This window comes from Amphiura filiformis, chromosome 18 (assembly GCF_039555335.1).
Source record: "Amphiura filiformis chromosome 18, Afil_fr2py, whole genome shotgun sequence".
NCBI lineage: Eukaryota > Metazoa > Echinodermata > Ophiuroidea > Amphilepidida > Amphiuridae > Amphiura > Amphiura filiformis.
In genome coordinates this window covers 10,170,331-10,193,030 of record NC_092645.1, presented here as the reverse complement: position 1 = coordinate 10,193,030, position 22,700 = coordinate 10,170,331, and the positions used below count along the sequence as shown (strand labels likewise).

Here is a 22,700-nt window from a genome sequence, read left to right as displayed (position 1 = left end):
CGACTTGAAATCGTTAAATGAACTACCCGGACAATATGCTGGCTCGAGGGTCTGTGAAAAACACTGCGACCACGCCTCGAGCTTATTTTTAAAGCTTATTGCGCGGGTTTTTTTTTGGGGGGCTCATACACCTGATAGGCCTATGCCATATAAAGCTTCAGTTGTGATCGTTTGGATCAGTGGTTCGTAACGTGAGTCAGTTGACCTAGCACGGTCATATTCTAACTATAGACTCTGAATACAGAGTCTATGTTCTAACGTGTATTACAACAGCGAAAAGAAAGTAAGGGAATAAGTATGTAAATAATTAGGTAAGTAAATAAATAGGTAATTAAATATAAAGTAAAGGAGTAAATAGATCAATCGATAAGCAAGTCGAGAACTAAAAAAATTAAAGTAATAATTAAATCATTCAGTAAGTCAATCAATCTTTAAAGTCAACTTTAAATTTACGTCACTAAATAAGTCTAAAAATTGTTGGATTGGCGTGACAACAACAACAAAAAATAGGGTATAGGTAGATAGGGATTTTTTTAGTATATTCAAGGACATTCTGTTTGATAAAAAGTTACCAATGCAACTTTTAAAGCTGTAAATTGCGTTTAAAAAGGATCTTTTTTTTTCTTCTTTTTTTTCTTTCTTTATATATATTTTTTTTTACCAACAAAACCCACAAAAAACAAAGAAAAAATGTCTAGTGTCGGGCCTAATTCTAGGGTAGGTCGGGTTACGCCAATCAAACAATTTAAGGTAATAAATAAATAAATAAATAAATAAATAAATAAATAAATAAATAAATATAATAAATGATATCAAATAATAATTGAAATTGGTAAATAAGTAAATAAAAGAAGAATATAAATAAGGGAAGAACTAAACAAATAATATAAATATAATAAGTAATGAAATAAATAAATAAATAAATAAATTTAAGTGAAAATTAACCAATCAATCGAGTCTAGTCTTATTAAGCAAATAAAATAATCAAACAATCAATTGCATAAATTACGTGTAAGTAGGTAATTAAGCACATAAATTAAGGTTGGTCTGAACCCTGGAATTATGGAAACTTTCGGGCATCATAACTTCTAAATTGTTGATCTAATGTATATAAAAGTATACTTTTTAGAATGGAAAAGACTTGATAAGTTCATCTGTGAGGTCAAATTTGGGCCAAAATGCCATTTTGGGCCCAAAATCCCAAAAATAATTTTCGTGCATTGTAACAAAAAAATTCTTGGGCCAAATTTTAAAAATATATCAAAATATCTAGGACCCGTTTTTTATTTTTTGAATAATAATAAATGTGACCTCACAGATGAACTTGCCATTCTAAATATGTATACTTTTACATACTTTGGACCAACAATTTAGAAGTTATGAGGCCCGAAAGTTTCCATAGTTCCAGGGTTCAGACCAACCTTAAGGTAAGTAAATTAATCAATCAATCAATTAAGTAAATAATTTAAAACAATAAAAATAATGAAATAAGTAAGGAATAGATCAATTTAAAAAACAAGTATAATTAATATAAGTAAAAAAAGAGTAAATAAATATATAAGAGAATAAGTTATTAAATAGGGGCCTACAGATAGACATTTATTAGTTTTTATTATATTTTATGCCCCCCCTTTACTTTACCCCATCAGAATGTAGATTTTGGTATCAGGTGAAAGCTCATATTTTTTCTCATTTACATGTAGAAATTTGGAAATGTTTTAAAATTTTCCAAATTGCTATATTTCCGAGAAATCATCAAAACACTGTTGAATTAGTCTTAACTGTGGTACCACGTTTGATTCATCAGGTTTTTTTAGAGATATCTTCGGAAATAGGTCTACACCGATTTGGAACTCCTATTTTCAATATTTTAATGAGAAAAACGGGATCTCTCATTTGATATCAATTTTTACATGAATATCATCAATGAAAACACTGTGGACCATATTATCATGATTATCATGCTGTATAAATGTTAGTAATTCCATAAGGAATTATCCCATTTACAAGAAACATTATGTGTTCTTTTTGCATGAATGCTTGAAAGGGACGACATTTTGTTATACGTCAATTTTAAAGAATTCCATTCTCCAAATACATCATTAGTCGGGTCACAAAATGGGGTAATCACTCACTAAAATAGTTAAGTGGACAAGGGAAATGTCTCTAATATCAATGACCTCAATTTTTTAAATACTTCGGACCAAAGATTACTCATAATCATGATATTAATTCAAAATAAAGAAAGAAACAACAAATTACACATTTCAGCGCATGCCGATCTGTTGATACAGTTTTATTAAAATTCTTCTACAGACAATATGCAAAATCTTGAAATAGGTTACCAACCACTATAGACGATAGAAATTATGCAAAATCTTGAAATGTTTTACTAACACTTTAGAAGTGTTTGTTATACTCAGTGAGCCACTATTCGCCAGCGAAGTGTTATGTGTAATGCGATTATCACTATAACAATTGGATCACGCTTTTGAGTCCTGAATCATGATAGAAATGATCGCAACACAAAGTCTATGACATATACTATCATTTCCAAAAGGAGCATGCCCGGAGCATGCATGATCCAGATACCAGGGAATTATGTAACCACTTTGCTGGCGAATACGCGGTAGAACTGACGTCATAATCGGATTAACTACCATAGCAATAGATGAATACCCCGGATGAATACACCGCCCTGCACTACAAGCAGATCACACTATAAATCACCTGTGTATTTCAGCAAACAGATCGAATACAATATACCACTCGTTTCAAAGATACTTATCTTACAGGTGCGAATGATCAGCCTTTCTTTGACATTTAATGGTCCAATGCATCGGTACCGCATGAATGTTGTAGTGCAGGGCGGTATAGTAAGAAATTATATTCATCTATTGCTATGGCAGTTAATCTGATTAACTACGTCACTTCTACAAGTTACGTAATAATCGGATTAACTACAATAGCAATAGGTGAAAACAATTTTTGAATATACCGCGCTCAAGTTCACTGATACATTCACGTGGTACCTCTGCATTGAACCATATCATGCTGATCACTTGCACCTGCAAGATTAGTATCTTTGAAAAGACATGTATTGTATTCAATCTATGATTGCAGACATACACAGGTGATGAGTGTAACCTGCTTGTAGTGCAGCGCGATATGTTCAAAATTGTTTTCACCTATCGCTATTGTACCTAATCTGATTAATTACGTAACTTTGCCAGCGTATATAAGACTAATGAAAGTTGATGTTCCTATGCATCTTTACCATGTTTACACTTAGGCATATTATGCAACAAATTGTAGTTAGGTTTTGTTGAAGTCAAGCAGATTTTGAGCAATGATCACCAGGACATCGATGAGAGAGGAAATCCATAACTTTTCAGTCCTGCCCACAATCTGCTAGTTATATCATCAGAATGCATGTCGGCTGGGGGGCAAGCAATTTTTGGCTGACCATTTTGAGAATTCACCACCCCAGGGGTACACCTAATTATTGCACCACCCCTTAACGAGGCAATACAAATGATGAGTTACACCTTTTCAATGTAAAATTAATTTTCTCGGCAAAATGAAAATAGCAAGAAAACTATAATGCTTGGTACTGTATATTTTTTTCAAAACGGATGTTAAACTTAAGTGAGAAATTTAGGCTTCTAGAAGATTTTCAATTTTAATAGGCTTCAAGTTTCTCCGCAAGCATTTTTGTGGTCATCATTTTTGCTTCTCAAAGTAAAATAATTTGAAAAAGAAAGATATTTCCCAACTTTCAAAGGCACATTATATAAAGCTACATGTCATAGTTTTGTTAGAATTTCTGTTTTGATTCACCATTTTTCAATTCCGACTGCCAATTTTGTCAAAATCAACTTGCAAATGTCCCCATGGATGGATGATTTGGCAAGCCACAATAGAAATATCGATTATTTCTGCTGGTTATATTAGAAATGAATTACTGGTTGAACATTTGACAGTCGCAGGTGAAAAAAGCTAGGTAAAGTCAACATGGACATTCTAACCAAACTATAATATATAGACCCACACGATCTGCCTTAATACAGAGGTGGGAACTATCTATTTTCAGCCAACTATATCAGTTTGAAATGCTAAAAAATGTATTTGAAAAAAAAGCTCACAGGCCTATAAGAATAAAAAATATCACACTGAAAGACACAATTTCTTGCCTAAATTTTAACACCAGGATTTTTTTTTTTTAAATGAATATCCATGCAAGCACTATGTTTTTAACGAACATTTCTGAAGGAAAAAAATATTACTTTATAATATATTTTACTGAAAAATTATAGCAAAAAGGTGTATCTCTGAATTGTGCTGATTTTAACATGTATTGATTGGCATTTAGTGCGACTATATATAACAAAAGAACTGGTGACCACCTTTCTTACTGTTTTGACCATAATGACCATACTAACCCCTACATGATATTGACTCCAATAACGGCTTAGCTCAGTGGTTCTCTTAGCCAGGTGCACCCAGCAAACACAAAAATGTTTCCAAAACGTTATAAATATGTCATAAACACATGACATTATGATTTTAGTCATAAGTTTTAACATTTTTCATGTCTAATATGAATAAACACTACAACAATACTTTTATAAAAATGTTATTAAGGGGTGAGGTATGAAATGAACGTTTGCACAGTATTTATTGTGGGACATTAGAGCACATCAGACATATCGAATTGCATTCTGAATACGAAAAATGTCCTTCTGAAATAATTTTGATTTTTTTTGTTGAAATTCGCAATGTAATACACATTTTATGGCAAATGATAAAAAATTTATATTTGTGATATTTAACAGTCCTCGAAGTAAACTTTAAAAATCTAATGATTTATACTTAAAGTGTATGTAGGTGGGATGAAAAGCCGATGATCAATTGAAAATTTTGACCTTTTGTATTGAAGATATGGATTTATTTTCCCAAAACACCAAAAAAAAAAAAAAGGCCTTTTTTTGGGAAAAAACCCATATCTTCAATATGAAAGGTCAAAATTTTCAATTAATCATCGGCTTTTCCTCCCAGCTACATACACTTTAAGAATATGTCATTAGATTTATAAAATTTACTTTGAGGACTGTTATATATCAAAAATGTGAAAAATATCAAACTAATAATTTGTCATAAAATTTGTATTATATCGTGAATTTCAAAAATGAAAATTATTTGATATCAGAAAAAACATTCTTTGTATCCAGAATGCAATTCAATATGTCTGTGCTCTCATGTCCCACAAAAAATATTGTCGAAACGCTCATTCCAGATCCCTTAAATGTTACAATTAAATATTTCTCAGCAAGTAAAATATTCTGTCTAGATAAAGCTATATAATGTGTGATTTGCATAAAGAATAGATTCCTATTTAAATGTTACAGTTTTTACTGATCACATTACCATGATTGCCCCTTTTAATTTCGAGCCAAACAAACGAGGTAAAACGAAGAAGACTTCGATTTCATTCAAGTACCTACCATGCATCCCCATGCGTGTACTAGCTCAACAATCGTATAACATTTATTACAGCACAGAGCATTGCGTAGCTGCAGCTGCGATGTGCAAACAAAACGTATAGCGATGCACACAGTATATTTGTGAAATTCAACAAATACCGATATGCATACAATTTATACGTCACGGATTCAATGATATATGTGCACACATGCGCTTACATTCACGGGATGTGTTAGCAAGCACTCTGCTGACATACTCTGAATAAAACAGGAGTACACCACCTGGCATTACAATCATGTAAAAAGGAGAAATTCAAGAAAAACCGAGGGCATCGCTGTGATTATGGCTTTAAATACCATTATGTCAGAATGTTTTGCAGCAAGTTTTTAAAAATAAATGTATTCAAATGCATTAAAACGTTTTATACCCTTTCTGACTTCTTTGTGTACTATGTCAGTTCGGGTCATTGATTCTTCTGGCCAACTTCTGCCAAAATTGCATGGCTGAAGCGTTTGCCACAAATAATATCATAGTCATGATTTATGCAATGCAAAACTGGAGTGGGAAAGCATGAGCCCAGAGGTATCTATTCTATTGTTATTCAGCCCCAAAGAGGAGGGAATAATTTTACACATATGAAAATAACAACTATGTTCTATTATTAATTCAAACATTTTGTTTGACAAATTCGGCTATTTTAGATGTGTACTACATCAAATAGCTTTCGCCATCAAGGCTGATGGCTTGATCACAAGTGACTTGATCCACTTCTTGTGATCAAACCGTCAGCATTGAGGGCGAAAGCTAAAGTTCTTAATTTGTTAAGCAAAAATGTTTGAATTATTTATCTACAATCTTACAAATACACTAATTTACAGAAATGTTCTATTATTAGTTTCATAAACACATACATATGGCCTTATAATCTCATGTACCGCATGCTGTTTTTTTTTTCAAGTTTCATGTTGCTTTAGACATGTTACTGAGTCAATAATGTTTCACCGTTGTTCATTACCGATTCAGAATGATGCATCGTCTTCATAGTCTACTTGCATGGTTTACTTTGCTAGGTACTGGTATTACCTTAAAGTGGCATTTCCTTATTAGGCTGTTAAACTGACTTTTGACACCATAAATTTTTTCAACGGAACATGGACTATTTTGGGGGACCTAGGGGTGGGAAGTGAATCTCAGAGGGGTTCCAAATCATGCAATTTTCATTTTATTGTTTTTATTGGGGGCATTTCAATTTGTCACCCAGTGCTTGTTAATGTAAGTCAATTGACCTTTTCGGTAAATCCCATAACCCTTTGCGAGTACACCTGAGAACTCGTCATTTGACGTCACGCCAACTTGCAATGCGCAGTAACGATGTTCGATAAACGATGTGCGCATCGGCGCAGAGCGACGTGACGCAGAATGACGAGTTCTTAGGTGTACTCGCAAAGGCTTATGGGATTTACCGAAAAGGTCAATATACAAAAAATACATTGATGCACCATACTATAGGTATATAAGATCGCCTGACGTGACAAACCTGAATGGACACAAATCAGAACACACACACGGTATATGCAGTAACTATATGCAACCCTTTTAAAGAAATAATATAATAATATAATGAAACAATTAAGGATAGACGAGGTATTGTTGGTCGAAGCAACCTAAAAATCGATTTTCGTTGTCTAGATCAATATATTATTGAAAAATAACACCTTGATGTTTTGTAAAAGTTCATTCTACAAATCGTATACTTTGCAAACTTGCTTAATTTATTGCTGTTAAATGAGTTATGTAAGTTTTACAAAAGTGTTGTTGTTTCAGCTCTCTTTACAACGTAACTCAAGAACCACATCACCTATAAAAGTATATCTGTGATATTTTAATTCTTCTACACGCTCGCTATGAATTGAGCAATGCAGTTTTTGCCAAAGCTCACTACCGTTTGTAAGATGTTGCGAACTACCAAATCACAACAGTTTAAAATAGTTAATAACCTTAAAGGGGCATTTAGTGATCCATAGCATCATCCCCCCACTTTTCTCAACAAAAAAGAGATTTTTTACCTCGAAACTCCTCGCTGCATAATGTTTATGTACAAAAAGTTTCTGGCAGATCAATTCGACAGTGGCCTATGGAACAATGTAATACACATAATCATGCATATAACTTGCGCAAAACTACTAACTAAAAATCAGAACAAAATCAGAATCAACTGAAATTTGGGGAATAAGCTTTTTTTGTAAATATCTACTGAAAAGTGTCATAAAAAGAGGATGCTAGAATCATAAAAAAAAATTAAAGAGTAATTTATATACAGGCCTTGCCGTATGAGGTGAGCTCGCCACCGCTCACCCAAACTTGATTTCTAGCGAGGGATTTACCACTCGCCATAGACAATAAATAAAGCCCAAAGCCATCAAATCAGCCAATTCAGCATTTAAACAATTCTGTGCCCCTCCAAGAGGGTAATTTAGGCGCTTCGCGCACATTTCAACACAAATACATAATACCGGTTTAAGATCTAAGCTCTACTTGATTATACCCAAATAAGTGGTATTTGTGAAAATTCGACCACTCGCCTAGCATCATGCTAGCGAGAGATTAACCACTCGCCTTTAAAATCTAGACGGCAAGGCCTGTATATATGACCATATTGGTGTTTGTTTGATCTTTGGATCAACTGTCGATGCTGCTTTGATGCTTGTTATTAATGAACCAACAACTAATTAATCAGAATAATGCTAAATTTATATTGCTCAATATCAATATAGGCAAAGATTAATATGTTATCATGATAAACAACAGTCAAAATGACTTCATAAATAATGATGGATCAAGCATCAACTGTCGATTGAAAGATCAAACTAACTTGTTTCTATTGACTTACCGAATTGTTAAAATAATTTTACACTTATTTTTAACTTGAGTTAGGCCTATAACCAAATAAAGTATGCATAGCACCTGTCAGTACTTCCCAGTCCTTTGAGAGGGGTGTGAATGTTATTTTTTTTGCCAATTTTACAGGACTCCATGCAGGTTTTTGTTTTCACTCAACAAAAAACTCATCTGATGCAAACTGCTTTGGGAACCCATCAACTCCATCTCTTCTTTTCTTGTAGATACATTTGAGTTGCTTTTGCCATGTGAAGACTAGGGCAATTCTCTGATAACACAAAAGATATAAAACAAGAAAGTAAAAATTAAGTTCCATGCTGCATGGGCGTCAGGGGGACGTCCCCCACCTTTCGCCAAAATTACCCATTTTTTGTTCTTTTCAGCCACTTTTTGACAATTAAGGAAGAATGTCCCCCCTCCCCACATTTCAAGCCAGATTGGTGCTAATGGCATGCTGTCATTAGATCCTTCTTGCATTTGCCGATACACAGGGATAGATATTGTATTAATCTTATTTATCTCAGTTGCCAGAATATTATATGCTTGCATGGTATTTGGTCCATATCTTTAAAACAAAAACATTTCTTATGAACAAACTTTACACATTTTAGTATGATGATATGTTTCCACTTTTATCAAATGTACAGTGCAATATTCACTCAATTAAGCGAAAAAACAATGCAAATGTGTAGTACACCATGCAAAGCTATGTGAAAACCGATGAAGACCAAAAACTGCATAATGGTGACATTTTGCATTTTAGCAAACAAAAAAGAGTTTGACACCCGGTTTGACAACACAGAAATAATGTTTGTTATGGTTGAATGACCCTTATGATGACAACCATTTTGACTGAAAATGAAAGACCAGTAGTTTCACACTTAAAAGTAGGTAGTCAAAATTGACCCTAAAGTAGTCTGATGCAGGGTCAACTATGCACCGAACCCATTGAAGTCATTTATAGTCAAATTAATAACAATCTTTTGCATTTAGGCCTTCCTTGGATTTTGTTGACTTGAAATATGGCTGCTCTTTGTTTTTACATTTCTGACTGAACTCTTGAAATGAAACTGAAAAAGTTTTATTCTTTGTTTATCAGAATAAAAATACTGCATCATGCCTTGCTTGGCTGGGCCTACTCAAGTGCCCTGCCAAATGCAGGGTGGCTGTGACACTGATATAATGAACCTTGTGTTGTATTATGTTACATAAAGAGCTTGGTCAGGAATGTCTGGAATGCTGGCTAAATACGTAGGTTGTGAACTTGACATTCACAGGGGTACTAGTAGAGGGTGCATAGATTATGTCTTGAAAAGGATATTTATATTTGTTAACATTAACTTAGATTTATTTTCCAAAATCATAAGGTAACCTTTTTGGGGAACACCCGGTACATGCTAGGTGATGATTCAAAATATATATTCAAAACTACATTCAAAATATGGTATCACATATTGCTATGGTAATTAATTTTGTTACATCACTACTTCTACAGCGAATTATTGATTTTGGATATATTACCCACTTTTAGGCATTTCACATTTGACCAAGAGTCCCAAGAGTATTATGTTTGACCAAGAATTTCCTATACTGACAAATCGCTGTAGAAGTAGTGATGTTACAGGATTAATTACCATAGAGACAGGTGAGAACAATTCTGAATGTATTACACTGCACTTGAAGTACAGTAAGCCAAAAAATTAAGGTAACAGTTACGATCACCCCCTGTATATCCTAAACAAAGGCAGATATGTAATAATTGGAACCAACAGCCAATAGCTGCATCTTTTAGCTCGAATTTAAGACCTCATTCGTTGACATTGTTTAAGAAACAAAGATACGACGATCCAAAAACACATGGAAGATGCCAATTTAAAAGTTGCAGTTTGCCACATTGCTTGCCCTATTGATTTGTACACAAAGCGTTCGCGAACAAGGCAACTATCGCTGTGCTTTCATAATTAGCACGAAAAACTAGCGTCGTGCTTTCATTGATTAGAACACAAGTGTGCAACTTTTTATTTCGTATCTTCATCAGGTTTTGTACTGCCGTTTCTTTAATTCTCAACTAATTTCAACAAATAAGGTCTTAAACCAGAGCTAAAGAGTACAGGCATCGGCATTTTGACACAATTGTCTTTATTTAGGATATACGGGGGTGAACACAACTGGTACCTTAATTTTTTGGCTTACTGTATTTTGTAACTCTGTATCCCACCACTGATTATCAAAGAATAGACATAAGACCTGGATCGTAATTCTATATGTATTTTAGAAAAGAGTGGTATTGTATTCAATCTATGCCACACACACACATTCAGTGTGTTTATAGTGAATATACCGCATTTTGAGTATACCGTGTATAATAATCCTAGTATATATACCGATACCCTTGCTGTTTATAGTGAGACACAGTTACCACAAAAATTATATACCAATTAACATTATTATCGTACATTTGCAATGACCCTGAGGTCACATGGGGAATGTGCAAATATTGTGGTGCGAGCTATACACAGCCCATTCAACAATATGACCATGGCGGTGAACATGTAGCTTCTGTTTTGGTAACTCTTGGGGTGAGAATCGTTCGAATGTCTTGCGCGCATCCCACGCATCATGAAGAAGCTCATACTTCGGTAATACCGCACACAATTTATACCGGTGTGTTTATTATAGTGCAAATATCTCGCGAAAACATCCTTCGGTTGAGAAGGATATCGATATACCGTACATACATACACTGCTAGTGTTTATATAGTGGGATAATTTCTGACCGGATAGAAATTGTATCGCAATGTACTGCACATCTGCTCCCACTATAAACACGCTCACAGATATGACAGGTGATCAGTGCAGGGCAATACATTCAAAAATTATTTTCAAACATCACTATGGTAAGTAATCCTATTACATCACTACTTCTATGGTTAATATGAACTATGTAGAGGTCAGAGCTTGGATTCAAAGTTTACATTTAAGTATTAATTTAACAAGTAAAAAAGATTACCTTGAATGCTTGTAGCAAAATTTACCCTTTTGTGAATACTTCTCGCATCCATCCCTGTCACACACGCTTCGCCATTGTTTGCCTGCCATTGGGAATTATAGTATTATAAACATTGCATTAGCACTTTTAATGGATAATTAACCATTAGACTTTCAAGATTGAACAATAGAACAGCACTTTTGTTTGTAGCGTTAGATTATATTATTGGTACATCAAAGAATATCAACTCAAAGATGGTTTGCAATAATAATTATTAATAATATGGACATACTGATTCCATAATGTGTATTATCATAAAGTAATGTAGAACATCTGGGTAAGGGATTAGTATTTATTAACATTTCTAAAATGGATGTCAGCAGTATACGATTTACCCCGTAGTCCACTTGCCCATTGTGCATACTCTGGATATTGTATTTATAAGCTTAAAACTCTGATTTAATTAATGTGTGCACAATTGATAGATTTTCACATCTGATTTTTTCAGTCACCCTACTCCATCTGTTTGTTAGCTTCCCAAGTGGACTACTGAATTTGGATTGCGGTTTACATGCTTAACACGGCTGTCTATTAAAATTGGCCATGATGTAATGCATCTTTAAATGGATCTGGCTTGTGATTGGTCGCCCAGATCTCGTTATGGTTTAAATCCTCCGGGTACATGTCATTACCATTAATAACTACATGGTACACAAGTATGCGGCCTTTGTGTTGTGTAATTGCATGAACGCGTCAGTGAGTGCATGAGCGCGTCTTGTATTTGCTTGCGGTTAAATTTGATTGATAAACAAGTATGATTGACAGTGTGAGTGTTAGGGACTTTGCCTGTTCAAAATCCTGTTTAAAATTGAAAGTCCACAGTCGATTTTTAACCTGGAATTTCGTGATTAATAAACTGGCAGATTCTAAAATCAGAATTGTTAAGTATTGAAGTGCCAATACAATTATGACATTATTATATGTTGCATTCAATAATATAAGTGTACGCATACTTTACTTTTACTGTCACTAATATAATTATATAAACTTTTTCATAAAAATTTTATATTAGTATTTTGATGTAATAAATATATATCAGTATAATTTCGAGTTCAACTGAATGCTTTCATCATGATTAATAACATGCTTTTATTTACCAAAAATCCACTATGGCATAGTCTATATACGATTACTATATCATTAATATTCATTTACACCTTTGTACAGTATTTTATGGAACCGGAGAGCACATCAGACACACCAAATTGCATAACACAAGGAATGTCCCAATGATATATGATATTTTTTATTATTTGTTTTTAAATCTCAACATAGGCCTAATTCAAATTTGATGGCAAATTATATAGGTTTTCCTGGTCAATTTCGCAACTTGTGCGTTCGATTTAATAAAAGTGTCATTCGTTTTTGCGCAAGATTGAATGATCGCAACGAATCCCGATTTCTTTTTCGCATTATGAGCAATCAATTTCATTTTTGTTCAATCAAATTAATGTATGATCAGAACAATTCATTATTGTGAATTCAATTTCGTTCTCGACTGTTTCAATTTCACCATTAGACGTCTAATTTAAAGAAATAGGCAATCAATTTCGCCAAAGATGCAAAACGTTGTTAATCCTATTTTCAATTTCATGCATTGACAATCTAATTAGCGAAAAGGAATTCAATTTGAAATTATGCGCATTTTCAAGTATACTGACATAGGCCTATAGGCCCTACGTCTATGTTGCAGTAGAAAGAAGTGAGTAGCCCTATGTAACACAGAATAAACACACAAATGTTTTAATGGGTTATGTTATAATGAGAAGTATACTTTAGGTACAGTGTTCATCTATAAACACATTAATGCTTACAAATACGAATGTAACATGGTAATATTGAACAACACACGAACGCATTAAAATATGCTTAAAACGTCGCTTAACACGTTCGGGTGTTAGCAATATTAACACTTTAACATGTCAGTTAATCCAGTGGCGTAGAGTCACAGAGGCATGTGCCCCCAATCGATCTGAAATTTTTTTAAATCCCACAGGAAAATGGCCGAAAAACGGCTTGTGCCCCCAATCAGACCCGGTGCCCCCAATCATGGTTGGTGCCCCCTCCCCCGAATAAAAATTAATAAAATGTTACACTATTGGCATATATATAGTTCAGATTTTCACACAATGAAATGGACACGAAATGAGTCTAATTAAACAGGTTGTGATGTGAAGGATATATGTCTATAAGTCGACTGCAAAATATGCTTATAGCTATTTAATTTCTGGATATTGTTTTGACTGTGTTAATTCAGCTTTTATTCTTATACGATACATATTATACAATTAAAAATACGAAGATTTAAAAAAGACCTATCGTAAGAAGAAGTAGCATTAACTTAAATAAAGATTTTCATTATCTTTTTATAATTTATATGATTAACTAGACTGAGCTTGATTGAACTATGGGACGTACATCACTTATGGTTTTTGAACTAAACCGGGAAAAATGCTTTTAAATATAGTTATAATTCATTTTCTTTTTTACTAGACTTTTACTAGACATTTAATATAGCAAAGTGCTTGTTTCAACAATGTTGACAATGCAGTTGATGGTACATGTATCTAATGTTCAATATAAACACGATAAATAGCATTTTTATATTTGAACCAATGTGAAATATTTAAGAACTTCTGGATTTGATTCTGCACTTTGCGAAATCGATTGAATATTTTTCCATTTTGTTTCCGCATATATGAATTTGTATTTCCAAATAGGCTCTGAATTCAAGGCCATGTGAATTTGGCTGCACAATTTGCGAAATTTCCTGCACAATGTGCGAAATTGGGTGCACTATTTAGAATTTTGAATGGTATTAAATGAAATAGATTGCACATGTGCTAAATTGAAATGGAGAATGTAAGCGTTCATTCAATTTTGCGCGAAAAGGAATGACACTTATACTAAACTGAACGACCAAAGTTTGAAATTGGACGGGAAAACCTATATTATAATTTTCATTTTTGACATTTAAGTGAAAATTTTGACTTTTTGTATAAAATATGCATGAAGTTTCATAGAAGAGCTTAATATTTTTTTGTAATATTCAAGAGGTGAAATGCAATTGAAATTCCACCCTGGAAAAGTGCATGATGGAGAGCGAGTTGGCCGAGCGGTAGTTCCCTCGCCTTGCACCACTGAGGTTCCAGGTTCAAGTCCCGACCATGCCCAATGACTGCATGTGCATTAATTGGTTTATCCCATTTCCATGCTTACTCTCGCAGGTTTCCCCCAGGATCTTCTTTTCCTCCTAGCTGCTTTAAAAAAATCAATGATTAGTTGTTTGGTTATCAAAAACTTCCTTCACCCAATGGACAGATAATTTGTGGATATTACAATCTAATTTGAAGTAATAATCATATGATGTGAGTATATTCAAGGCGGAACTTTTCATGTTTAATTTTTATTGTCGTAAAAATTAAAAAGCCAGAGAGTAAAAAAACTCTACTTGTCATAAATAACGAAAACATTATCCATACCACATGGGTACATATTATATGCATAATTTTTGCACTGCCAAGAAAATTCCTTTCATCATTTCAAGATGACTGTGTGTTCGCATCTGAAGTTTGCACTCTAGTGGGATATGGATTGGTGGGCAATCAAAAGTGATAAAGTACACATTAATTTTGTAACACCTAAACAAGTTCAACCTATACATGTACCAACAAAAGTTGAAGAAATAGCATCTGAAACAAATGGCCTGGTGGCAAAGACATACCTTTTGGACCTTGATTTGAATTTTTTTGAAACACCACAAAATTAATCCATAAAATAGTTTTTTGAAAACAAGGGCTATTCCCTCTTCTTTAGATAACCCATACACATATCTTACCAACTAAGCGGAGGACTCTACCCTTGTACAGTCTGGTTTTAGGTTTTTTTGCTGTGAAAACAAATGAAATTGTGTATAATTAAAAGTGACATATGAATACTGTAACAGCTAGTTCCCCTTTCTTTTTAAATCAACTTTATAGCTGTTCATGATTATCAGGTCATTTTGTACACAGATGTATTAAAGATCTCGAGTAACATTACTGGGTATATTCAAGTATCCCCCGGTAACACATAGCTGGCTGAAAAGAATATAAAATGGAGCTCTCAATGGGAATAGGATAGATCTCTCCATGAAAACTGGTCCTACCTTAGTTTGGCATCATGTATTGTTTGAAAAAAGAAAGACATTTTGTTCTTCATAATTCAATATCAAAGTCATTTCCTTTGATGTAAAAGTGTCATGATTTGTCATTTTGTCTTCATACATAGACTCTCTAGGTGCATATACATTTTAAGGTTGTTGGGTAAATTTCTTCCTGGGTACCATATGCAATTTTATTTACCATGGCCAATGTGACAGAAGCTGAGCCGCAGAATTCAACAATCTTTCAGGTTTGGGGCTCATATTAAGATCCTAGAAGACATTTTCTTACAATGGCTTAAATTAATTGATTTTCTTCTATCAAGCGATGTGTCTAACGGCTGGGATGCAGGGGCCAGTAAGGGAACATGATCTTACGACAGTCTAAAGCTGTTGATTCATCATTACTTCGTTAGTAAGATTTCCGTTGATGAAACTTTCATTCGCAAGTGAACCTACAAGGGGCAGAGAGGGGCACTGGGCGCCATCCATAGTGGGCGCCGAATTGGCCATGCAGCATCAATTCTGCAGCTGCACCCCCTCCTGTGATGAAAGTCAACATTTTCGCATGCTTCGTGCGCATTTCAGCACAAAAACCTTTGAAATATTCTACCTCATTATAACCAAACCGTGCGCATTCGGAGTATAGAAAGGGGACGCCATTATGTATCATTAGCCCAACCACTAGTTACCCCATAATGCTACATGAGTCTATTGAGCATGTGAAATCCAAGAACAATCCAAGGCAAGTTCTTGGGTGGTTTATATGCACACATGTTATATAGTGTCCTAGATGCTAACATCCAAACTCTTAATCCAACTAATCTCTGATGGCCATTTCTTCTTTGACTTGTTTATCCAAGAGAGCCACTGCTCTAGATCTTTGCAACTGTTTCAGTCTACCGTTAACAAGTGATTTTTTCATCTCTTCTTGCCATTGTGCCAACGAAAGAACTAAGCATCACACTACAATCCTTATGTCTACTCCGATAGTGATTTTACCATTTTTAAAACACCGGGTGAATAAAAACTCCAAAGGAAACCCCATCATGCATGTCAACGAATCATTGTTTTATACTGAAAGATGATTGCATAGGTGACTAAGTGGTCGGACACATAAAATTTAAGAAAACAAAAACACAACTAAATCAATCAAAACATGTATAGAATGTTGAAAAGTGCAACTTTTTTTCTGAAAGCAACATTTTTGGAAAATGTGATTATTTTTAACCAAAGAAAAATGAGTAGGGAGAACATTGGGAGGGTAGCAAAAAAGATTCCTGCAAATGTACCATAGATGGGAGAGATTGTGTATTTTTTAATGATTTCATGCAGTCTTTTATGTACAGAAACACTGGCATGATTTTGTAGGTACAATAGGTCATTCCCAGACATCATAGACTTTGAGGGCGAGTCGTAAAAAACAATGAAGGTCAACCTATGTTTTTTCCCAGTCAGAGGGATTAGGCTAGGCGGGCTAAATTCAACCATCATAGCTGTCGCTCTTGCGAAGAAAAAATGATGTTTTCTTGAGGCGAATTTCGTACATATCCATATGGGGATTTATTTGGTGGTGTGATATCTAAATTGGGCTGTGTATAGGAACATTGGTGTATTTATTTCATATCTGTGATAGAAAATAATATTTAACCAGATTAAAGGAGGATTTCGTGATCCTAGCATCCTCTTTTTATGACATTTTTCAGTATATATCCACGAAAAAAGCTTATTTCCAAAATTTCAGTTGATTCTGATTTTGCGTTTGCGAGTTATGCATGACTATGTATATTACACTGCTCCATAGACAATGTGTTGTAATTTCGTTCTGGTGCACCAGAACGAAATTCAAATTTGGCGATATTTTTGCTAAACTAATTAATCTGCAAGAAATATTTGGTACATAAACATGTAGCCAGAGGTATCCAGTGGTGTAAAAATCTCAACTTTTTTGGGAAAAGTGGGGATGAGGCAGTGGATCACTTAAATGCCCCTTTAAGTCCCGGAATAAGTGCTTTTCTTCTGTTTTGGGGAAAGTTTTCTGTTAATAGGCCTACAATGGGAGGGGGGTGCTAGATATGGCGACTTGGAAATTTGCTCAAAAATGGCTTGCTTTAGACTGAAGTGTTGACTGTAAGCTTACCGGACATATTCTTACACTGAGCTGAGCTTGATCATGCTAAAGTACATGTAGACAGCTAGTCTAGAAAATTCAACTTGCACATGACATGAAGGCCTATAAACTAAAAATCAGGGTTTTGTTTTTGTTCAGGTGTGTGACAATCATGGCATCGGGGATAAAGTGAAAGAAAACATCCCTTTAAGCATTTGTGACAATTTACCAGCAAGATCAATCAAGAAAACCCTAAACAAAAAAGCCGTTAAAAAGGGATGCTGGTGTCCATGAGTAAGTTTAATTACGGAGCTGCCTACTTGAAAATACAACATTTGTTTGAAATTTTACATGTGCCTGTGACTCAATTAAAAACATCTAAAAGATTGAGATGCAAAGAATTAGGCCCTGCCTACTTATCATAAATTATCTTTTTTGACAGTACTATGTCTATGTCAGATCATGTAAATGGGTTATGCCGTACTCTTAATTTTCAACTCCGAAATATTTCTTGTATAAGGGGTACCTCAATGAAGAAATCTGTCATCATGTTGTTCGAGCCCTTGTGAGCTCATGCCTCGATTATGGCAACTCGCTGCTTACTGGTATCACCGAAGCCCAACTCACGAAAATTCAACGCATTCAAAATAAAGCTGCTCGCCTGATTTTCGATATTCGTAGGCGCGACCATATATCACCTTATCTCACCCGTCTTCACTGGCTCCCAGTCAAGCAGCGAGGTAACTTCAAAATCCCTGTTCTCATGTATCAGTGTATTATATGACTTGCTCTTCCCAAGACCAAAAGATCTGCAGGTGACCGTGGGTTCTCAGTGTACGGTCCTCGCAACTGGAATTCACTGCCCACTTCCACCAGAGAGGCCCCCGTCACTGCAGATCTTTAAAAGGCATCTTAAACCCACCTTATTGAATTGTTGTAATTTCATTTGTTTTTATTTGTACTGGGGTTTGACTGGGGAGTGGCTCAAGATTTTGCCAGGGAGGGTCCAGGACTTTTCCAGGATTTTACCAGGGACTTGAACTTTTTTGAAGGGAATTAATGTAGTTGATGTGTATGATTATAATGATAAATTTTTCAAGTTGGTAAATCAATTCAATCATACCTGCTTCCCTCGACACCACTGCCTCCTCCACATTCCTTGGCTCTGTACCTGATGAATATAAATGATTGCTGGATATTAACAATTGAATTATAGGGGTGTCGCAATACAAACACTACCCAACATTGAGGCTTCCTTTTGCTTGTTTAAACTGTACTGTCTTTGAACATGTTGAAAGTATTTGGCAATTTTTGAAATGTTCATGGGTTCATTTCTATCCTTTGTATCAACATTCATTGTGTCTTTATAATAAGTCTTCATAGATACATTTGTAGATTGTTCATTAAAATATTTAAAATAAGCATTGCAAGCCTACAGTATAATAGCATACAGAGTAATTAAGACTACTGGAAATGACTGCTTAAAATAGCTGCTTGTACAGATGCCGAGTGAATCTGGTCTGGGTTTCTTACCACCATGTTGCTTCATTACATTGGATGCAAAATTTGTTGTAATTTTGCCATTGGTCAATAGTTTGATGCACTTCTTAATGAATAAGGAGGACAACATTGTCAACAAATCAGTTGTTTCAGCAAACACACAATGTTACAGAAAAGGTTTAAATGTCATGTTATATAAAGGGTATAAAATATTTTAATAATATTAACAAAACTCTTTTGAATTTTTATTATATTTATTTATAGCACTTTATAACTGGCACAGAATTACAAGAATATAATATTGCACATAAGTTACATCAAAATCACACAACATTATAAGGAACAATTTTTTTTTTTTTTTAAGTCCACCGAATGGCTGGAGCGATCAGGTGCAATGCACCTCTAAGACCGCCCAACCAAATCCAAAAAAGAAGGGAAGGGAAAAATAATGTTTGCCTGCAATTTGGACAATTACAAGAAAATGTGATGCAAAACATTTTAACTGAATGTTATCTAATTGTTGACAAACTATTTTGCAAAAACATTTGGCCAAAATATTTTACAATAACATTTTAGAAACGTATTCATGATCTTTATATATAACCCAAATTTTAAATATTAGTAAAACATTTTGAATAAATGTTTTAAGAACATTCTGTGTTTGTTGGGTCAGTGCCCGTTGGTTTTTTAATGTTGATGGGAAATATAGTTGATGTGTATGATATTATGATAAATTTTTCAGGTTGGTAAATCAATTCAATCATACCTGCTTCCCTTGACACCACTGCCTCTCCCACATTCCTTGGCTCTGTACCTGATGAATATAAATGATTGCTGGATATTAACAATTGAATTATAGGGGTGTCGCAATACAAACACTACCCAACATTGAGGCTTCCTTTTCCTTGTTTAAACTGTACTGTCTTTGAACATGTTGAAAGTATTTGGCAATTTTTGAAATGTTCATGGGTTCATTTCTATCCTTTGTATCAACGTTCATTGTGTCTTTATAATAAGTCTTCATAGATACATTTGTAGGATTGTTTATTAAAATATTTAAAATAAGCATTGGAAGCCTACAGTCGAATGGCATGATAGAGCCGCCAACTTGTGAAACTGCCGGCCGTATGGCATTTTCCATATACTCTGTTAGTTTTGTGGGGTTCATTATCGAACCCCAATGATTTTAGCATGTATTTATATTATTTATTAATATAGGCCTATTTGTTTGTGATATTTCAAGCGTTTTAAAATTTCAAAATAATCCCATTCAATTACACGGTTGACGATGAAAATTTACTGAATTTAGATAATGCAATGCGACCACCACCTGCCTACAGTATAATAGCATACAGAGTGATGATTAAGACTATTTGAAATGACTGCTTAAAATATAGCTGCTTGTACAGATGCCGAGTGAATCTGGTCTGGGTTTCTTACCACCATGTTGCTTCATTACATTGGATGCAAAATTTGTTATATTTTTGAATAATTTTGCCATTGGTCAATAGTTTGATGCACTTCTTAATGAATAAGGAGGACAACATTGTCAACAAATCAGTTGTTTCAGCAAACACACAATGTTACAGAAAAGGTTTAAATGTCAGGTTATATAAAGGGTATAAAATATTTTAATACAAGCTGTATCAAAATGATTGGTACCCATTACATTAGTTTTCATTGATAATGGATGAGTCTTACACATCAAAATTCAACTTAAGATCCAAATAATTTCCAAATAATATCAAGAGGATGCTGAGGATCCAATTTTGCACGTCAACATTTATGGGTACCAATCATGTTGAAATACCATGTAACATTAACAAAACAATTTTGAAAATGTGCTGCAAAACATTTTAACTGAATGTTATCTAATTGTTGATAAAATATTTGCAAAAATGTTTGCCCAAAATGTTTTACAATAACATTTTAGAAACATATTCATGATCTTTATAATATATAACCCAAGTATTTAACCCAAATTGTCAATATTATTAAAATGTTTTGAACAAATGTTTTAAGAACATTTTGTGTTTGCTGGGTCCATGCCCAGCTATGCCCGTTGCTTTCTTAACATTTGAAGGGAATTAATATATAGTTGATGTGTATGATAATGATACATTTTTCAGGTTGGTGAATCAATTCAATCATACCTGCTTCCCTTGACACCACTGCCTCCTCCACATTCATTGGCTCTGCACCTGCTGAATATAAATGATTGCTGGATATTAACAATTGAATTATAGGGGTGTCGCAATACAAACACTACCCAACATTGAGGCTTCCTTTTGCTTGTTTAAACTGTACTGTCTTTGAACATGTTGAAAGTATTTGGCAATTTTTGAAATGTTCATGGGTTCATTTCTATCCTTTGTATCAACGTTCATTGTGTCTTTATAATAAGTCTTCATAGATACATTTGTAGATTGTTCATTAAAATATTTAAAATAAGCATTGGAAGCCTACAGTATAATAGCATACAGAGTAATTAAGACTACTGGAAATGACTGCTTAAAATAGCTGCTTGTACAGATGCCGAGTGAATCTGGTCTGGGTTTCTTACCACCATGTTGCTTCATTACATTGGATGCAAAATTTGTTGTAATTTTGCCATTGGTCAATAGTTTGATGCACTTCTTAATGAACAAGGAGGACAACATCTTCAACAAATCAGTTGTTTCAGCAAACACACAATGTTACAGAAAAGGTTTAAATGTCAGGTTATATAAAAGGTATAAATATTTTAATAACACTAACAAAACTCTTTTGAAAATGTGATGCAAAACATTTTAATTGAATGTTATCTGTTGACAAACCATTTTCAAAAATGTTTGGCCAAATTATTTACAATAACATTTTAGAAATGTATTCATGATCTTTATATACCCCGAATTTTAAATGTTATTAAATTTAATGTTTTGAATAAATGTTTTAAGAACATTCTGTGTTTGCTGGGTCCATGCCCGTTGGTTTCTTAACGTTTGAAGGGAATTAATATAGTGTTGTGTATGATAATATGATGTATTTTTCAGGTTGGTAAATCATACCTGCTTCACTGGACACCCCTGCCTCTTCCACATTCTTTGGCTCTGTACCTGATGAATATAAATGATTGCTGGACATTAACAATTGAATTAGGGGTGTCGCAATACAAACACTACCCAATATTGAGGCTTCCTTTCACTTGTTTAAACAGTACTGTCTTTGGAAGTATTTGGCAATTTTTTAAATGTTCATGGATTCATTTCTATCCTTTGTATCAGCGTTCATTGTGCCTTTATAATAAGTCATGTCATCAAAGTGCCTTGCCTAAGGGCGCAACACAGTGGCGGGATGGGGATTCGAACCCACGCACGTCAAGCAAGCTCTCAGATTATGAGTCCAAGGCTGTAACCACTGAGCCACCGTGCCTTCTTCAGTGACTGCTATACATGTACCTTGTTTAGGACTTTCAAAAGTGCATGTGCAACCACAACTGTTTCAAAATAGCCCGTCGAGGTAACTCTGATGTCATTCAT

At 34.2% G+C, this 22,700-nt stretch overlaps 2 protein-coding genes and 1 long non-coding RNA gene across 3 annotated transcripts in view; 1 reads left to right on the top strand and 2 right to left on the bottom strand.

Moving 5' to 3' along the window:
* The window catches only part of LOC140139831 (uncharacterized), a 192,548-nt gene that overhangs the window by 3,586 nt on the left and 166,262 nt on the right, over nt 1-22,700 (top strand). The gene's annotated exons all lie outside the window — the stretch shown is intronic.
* Nucleotides 7,489-18,852, bottom strand: LOC140139363 (uncharacterized). Its single transcript, XR_011857096.1, has 4 exons — nt 18,806-18,852; nt 15,270-15,320; nt 11,393-11,474; nt 7,489-8,650 (listed from the first exon to the last, which is right to left on the bottom strand). It is a non-coding gene; the product is annotated as an uncharacterized lncRNA (long non-coding RNA).
* Nucleotides 19,827-22,700, bottom strand: part of LOC140138959 (uncharacterized) — a 32,217-nt gene continuing 29,343 nt past the window's right edge. Inside the window, exons 10-12 of the mRNA XM_072160740.1 lie at nt 22,230-22,277; nt 21,336-21,386; nt 19,827-19,996 (exon numbers count right to left, since the gene is read on the bottom strand). Coding sequence (XP_072016841.1) covers nt 19,827-19,996; nt 21,336-21,386; nt 22,230-22,277 — 269 coding nt within the window. The remainder of the gene's footprint in view (nt 19,997-21,335; nt 21,387-22,229; nt 22,278-22,700) is intronic.